Source organism: Corvus brachyrhynchos, unplaced genomic scaffold, assembly GCF_000691975.1.
Source record: "Corvus brachyrhynchos isolate BGI_N302 unplaced genomic scaffold, ASM69197v1 scaffold52, whole genome shotgun sequence".
Taxonomy (NCBI): Eukaryota; Metazoa; Chordata; class Aves; order Passeriformes; family Corvidae; genus Corvus; species Corvus brachyrhynchos.
The window spans coordinates 2,836,966-2,842,929 of NW_008237221.1; the positions used below are offsets into that span (position 1 = coordinate 2,836,966).

Sequence of the window (5,964 nt, forward strand, 5' to 3'; positions counted from 1 at the left end):
GTTGTAGCTATTTATGGGAAGAGGTATCATAATTAATTATAGAATTATAACTAATTATAAACTAATGTTTAATGCAAAGAGCATACTTTCTATGGCAATTTTTCTGGAATGGATAGAGGATACAACACCCCTTTTCTTATTTATGCAGTACATAATTATATTTTCCATCAATATCCGCCTTACCAAGCACATGAAAGAATAGGAAAGAATGCCACAGGCAGAAATCTGCTGATTCTAAATCTAAGGCAATCAAATACATTTCTAAGTCCTTTTGAAAGCATAATTAATGACAACTGGTTAGTAAGTACTAGAATGATGACAATTTGTTCAATTGATCAATTTAAGAGAAAAAAATATTAGACACTGAACAAAGGACCCACTAATTCTTGTGTGTGAATCTATTCCAGAAGAAGCACAGAAATCAAGTATCCTCCACTTCTCAGTCCACCTTCTCTCATGTAAGACCCAAAAATCTGCCGACAGACCTTACATCAAGGCTCCCGAGATTACAGGAGTCTGTAGAGAGGACTGTTTTAAAAATTCACTTCATTGTATTACCAGTTAGAACAGGGATATGCAAAAGAGAGGAGAAGGGCGGCTGTGTAGAGGGAAGCAACACACCGACTTCCATATGAACCATTTATTGAATAAATACATGCATCATAATGTAGAATTACATGAGCAAAAAAGGCAATCTGTACAAAATTGATTACCCTTTGTTCTCATTTCAACTCTCACCATTTGCTGCAGCTCTGATAAAGGATTCAAGACAGAAAATTAAAACTCTTTTAGTCCACCTCCAAGTGATATGCATGCTGATTTGAGTTTGAGTTATTACCACTGCTATAGTTAAGAAAGCTGGTTTTCTTGTCAGTGAAGCAGAGTAATTCTAAAAACAGTTTCAATAGTACAGAACATGTGTTGGTACATACAGGTAACAAAGCTTATTTTTAACCATTTCATATGTTCATATTTTAAGGCACAAGGATAAACAAGAACTACATGAAAAGCTATCAGTTGATATTGAATAAATGACTTGATAATGAGGTGCAATTTTTGCCCAGAGGCAAAACTGTCCTTCCTACTTCCAAATAAATGGAACAATTGGAGTTTGGTAATACAAAAGTTGCATCCACTATCCAAAGAATCAATCTCATCTAGGCACTCACAGTCTGATCCAAATTCGCTCAGGAGGATGTTTCTGAAGATCTGGCATCCAGAACTGATTACAGACTATGGAAATTATAGTTGCTGAATTGCAATGACAGTTAAATCTCTTCATTTCAGATTCCTAAATGGAAAACAGGATCTCTTAAGAACCAATCCCCACTTTTAGGTAGTGAGTTATTTTGGAAACCTGCCCTATATTCTTTATTCAATTACTCACTTTGTGCTATGCTTTCACATTTGCCTGAACACGGCATTATTTTCCACCTTGAAACTTTAAAAGACAGAATGGGGTTTTTTTGCTTAAGTGCAGTATTCTGTCCCCAGACTTCACTTAAGTCTTGAAACACCAAATCAGTTTAATACCCTATTTTTATTGGCTTCAGATCAAAGTCTGTGCAGTCACTGGCCAAGGTGTAGAGCAAAAATCCTTCCACCTCAGACTGAACCAAGGCAGAAGACAATTATGTTGAACTGCTACTCTCAGACCTCATTTATTCAGACTAGCATTTGGTTTCTGCATTTTCATTGCATTAAGAACAATTCTCTGTCTTTCCGTTCTTAACATCTTAATAGAGAACTGGCAAAGGAAATAATTTCATCATATTTTAGATGAATAGATGAGTGAATATATAGCTACTCATACCTTCCAATATACAGTGAAGCCTTCAAATGGAAATGTTTTCTTACAAAGAATCTCTATTGCCCAGCCCAGTAACAGCAGTTACAGTACAATTTACAAGGTAAGACTGTTTGATAAAATTGTCTTGTATAAAATGTGGTAATGAGAAGGCCATCACTGTATAGGGGTGTATGGTGCAGGTCACACACATCCATGACAAATGTTCACATTAAATTGAATTTAGACAAACTGAAATTTTTAGACTTGAAAAAGACAAAAAGCTACATGTATGGTAGGCACTTTGGTACATCTAGTAATGTAGGCAAATTCTACATCTAGAGTTAAGGTTCTGTCAGTAGTCTTACAATAAAGCTAATCTCAGGAGTTTATCATTCTGCTTTAAAATTCTTTCTTGGCTGAGACATCATTCTAGAATCTTAGCTAAATAATATACTTTGTCTAATTGCATACTTATCCAAGGATGAGGACATAGGCTCTGCAAGAGCCAAGCTGTTCTCTTGGATTCTTAATGCACATTTTTCTAACAGTCTAAAAAAACTTACCAGAAAAAGAAAAATCAGTTCTGAATACAAAAAAAAACCTCCCATAATTCAGAAAATTAATGAGCTCAGCTGTTGGGGCTGATACTCTCCCTTCAGATCCTGCCTGCCTGGATCAGTTTGTGCTAATGGTGTCCCTGCTGCCTCTTGCCCAGCCCATGGCAATGATTCAGGAGAAGGACAGCATTTCTCAAAAATCTTTGTGGACCACTGAAGTGCATTTTGTTCATGCACCAAGCATACCAAGTAGCAATGAAGCAACTGTCAAAGACAGTGAGTTTCATCTCAGTTTTCCACTTACCTACTGGTGTTCATCTGAGGATTACAGAAGGTATCTCATAACATACTATTTTAGCACAGTATTGTGTAATAAAAATAACATATGTCTTGTACATATGCCTACTATATGAACTTAACTTGCAAGCTGATTTGTCGACTTATAAATAAGTGAAACATGGTGGTAAGGACAGTTTAAAGTGGTTAGAGATCTTCTTTATAATACAGAAAAATCCATGTCCTCATACCTTCAAAAGATCACATGTCTAGTACTCCAGAGTACAGGAATAAATAACAAAATCCAACTGAACCTGTATAATAAAACTGTACTGTTTGTTATGTTTACTCCATTAAATGAAAACTCAGATTTAGAAACTGTGATTTGTGGACCTCATCCTCTATTTATACAATATTTATAGAATTCTCATTTTTATTTATAATATTCTATAGCATGATTTCCCAATAATACATTTATATATAAATATTAAAATGTTAATGTTTTGTACATTTTAAGCTAGCCCCACTAGGCCAGAAACACAATAAAGTAAAAATGTTTTTCTGCATTTTCTTTTTGCAGAGTATCACAAAATGATTAAGACCATTGTGCTGCAAAGACAAAAGAGATTCATCTGAAGAAATTAACATGCATTTAGAAGAAAATATCTATATCCTTTATCTAATTTTCTTCTGAATTCAAACCAGCATGAAAGAATTATAAAAAAATAGTATATATTTACATGGTACAGTATACCTTGGTGAGATATAAAACAAGGCAGGAAAACAGCAGAAAATGTTCTTTTCACTTTCTAATAGGTACAGCTGTCATAAAGATCAATTTAAACACAAAAGGTTAATTTACTGTACTATTGCACATTACAGTAACACATAGAACTGTTTAGCAAAATAAAATACAAAGTTTAACAATGAGGAAAGCTATGTCTACATAAAATGACCAAGTGTTATAAAATTATTGGGGATGTGTCTAAGAACTAAATCAGTAAAGCTATAAAAATAATATTGGTACATCTGTGAAAACAATGCGTTAAAAATATATAAAGGTTGGCAAAATAATGTATGAGGAATTCCCGCTGTCCATGGGCCTAACTTGCACCATGTGGCCTTGTACCATCTTCTGTCAAATCATACCTGGAAAAGAAAAAACCAAAGGATTAGTTTTTTATGTTTAGCATGTATTATTAAAAGTATTATAAACACAGTAGTTGTTAGTATGTAGTATTATTATTAATAAAGGAAATGTTATATTTACCACTGGGTCCAGCCTTTAGCAAGTTCTTCAGATGCCAGAGGTATTAATACCTGTGGAAAGTTAAATTACCAATCAATGCACTGTGTGTGCCTTTCATTCTATACCTATTAAAGATCAAAGCTGACAATCCTGTAAACTACAGTGTAAGCAATGCCATTAGTAAATGATGTATTTTACATCCTTGTCATAGCTCTCTGCTATCTGCCTGACTTGTAGTGAAGTTTCAAGTTGCTGTTTTTGATCTTAAAATCCACACCCTTCAGTGGTACAGTCCCAGAGCACCTCACAGCATGGCAATGGCAATCAGCAGATGTGTTCCAATTTACAGCCTTCCGGATAAACAGGAAAATCAAGGACACTGTTCACCGTGAACTGACCATGATTCTCTATCTCTCATCCTCTTCACAGAGCTCAAGTATGGCAATTTGAAAGGGTGTAGGAATTTCTTATTCCTTTTTCATACTCCAAATCACATGTGTAGGAAATTGGGTGACTTCATGTGTGCCTATAGAACACTGAAGTTACAAACACAACAGCTGGTGTTGGCATTGGGAATGTCTCCAGTAGCAGCTCTTTCTCATGGATTTTACAAACTGGGAATTTAATTACTTGTGTATTTCCCTAAGTACTCATTTGTCTTTCCAGTTTTGTCTGAACATTTTCTGAAATATTGCCTGGTTTCTACTGGTTCTTTCCTTTCTCTAACAGCATGATAGTAAGTCTGACAAGCACATTTCTTTTGTTACTGTGAACTTACCACTCTCTAGAAGAGATTCTGCCTCATCTTTCTAAGTCTGGCTCTGCAGTTTGTTCCTTCCCTTACTGAAGCCTGACATCTAAGGCACCTGTAAGTTTTGAAAGCTTCATACCCGAATCAACTGCGTCAATCAACACTAACTCATATGTCAAGAGGCTTTTTATTTTATATAATAACAAGCTGTATTAACAGAATTTGCTTATTGTCAACTTACTTTGCCAAGCAGCCCTTTATCTTTGGACAAGAATCCACCACTGTTCTTCACTGCTACATCTAGTGTTCTTCTCTGTACTTCAGGCAGGGAAACACTGAAATCAAACCTGACAGGCAAAGAGATGCTTTAGAGGGAATTCTGTACCTGAGGTAAAAGTTCAGTTCCTACAGCTAAACAGCCACTCAAATCAAAACCAAACCATCTCCCTCCCCAAATTAAAAAATGAGGTCTGAGACAAATGAAGAAAAAAATCCCAGTGTTTTGCCTAAAATTTTTCTTAAAAAATACTACGATCAATATCAACATCAAATGTTTGAGACTTCTGTTACCTTTGGCCTCTAGAGGCCACTGGTAAAACAAAACAAACACATGAACAAAACAAAACAAGGGAAAGGTCAAGCACTGACTCCAGAGAAAAAAGAATGTGGAATGCTCCTGTACTGACAGCTCAGTATCAGTATCCTCCAAAAGGGAAAGATTGGTCAGTCTTACTGATCCTTGGTACTTGATAACCAGAGCTCCTTTTCTTTCCTGGCATGCTAGGGAAAAGTATCAACTTTTAAGGAAGAATGCATTTTCTTCTCTAGAGCTGAAACTTAGAGAAAGTCAGGACAAGGTTATACCACAATCTACATCTATTTGTCACTACAGTTCTTAAACAGCTTTATTGCTTTGCAAAACATTTTACTTGGAAGGGCATGGTAAAATGAATCTATTACCTGGAATAAACAGGGGAGAGCTGCACTACCAAGAAAATCTCCTGGAGCTTCTAACTAATGATTTACAGATCTGGCTTGGACAGAAGGGACTGAAGCATTGTTTTCCCTGAGTTCATTTGCTGTCTGCAGAGAAAGGTCTTTATTGAAAAGTGATGGGTGGGAGAGTAAGGGGCAGACATGTGAGGGAAGCGACTATCAAAAGATGAGTGCGAGGATAAGGATTTTTATGCAATGTAATGTTGCACAAGCTGGTACAACTTCCAACATATAGGCCAGGATATAATCTACAAGGAAATTTCCTGACTCCCCTGGATGCTGAAAAGTGCCACTGAGTGACTGAGCAATGTGACCATGCACAGCCACTGGCTGGCAGCAGCAGCCA

General features: G+C 36.1%; 1 protein-coding gene across 1 annotated transcript in view; it reads right to left on the reverse strand.

The window, feature by feature from the left end:
• Positions 1–625: 625 nt before the first annotated feature.
• The window catches only part of ESYT2 (extended synaptotagmin 2), a 54,577-nt gene continuing 49,238 nt past the window's right edge, over positions 626–5,964 (reverse strand). The window contains exons 22-24 of the mRNA XM_017728901.1: positions 4,864–4,969; positions 3,893–3,942; positions 626–3,771 (exon numbers count right to left, since the gene is read on the reverse strand). Of these exons, the coding sequence (XP_017584390.1) occupies positions 3,726–3,771; positions 3,893–3,942; positions 4,864–4,969 (202 nt within the window). The 3' untranslated portion in view covers positions 626–3,725. The remainder of the gene's footprint in view (positions 3,772–3,892; positions 3,943–4,863; positions 4,970–5,964) is intronic.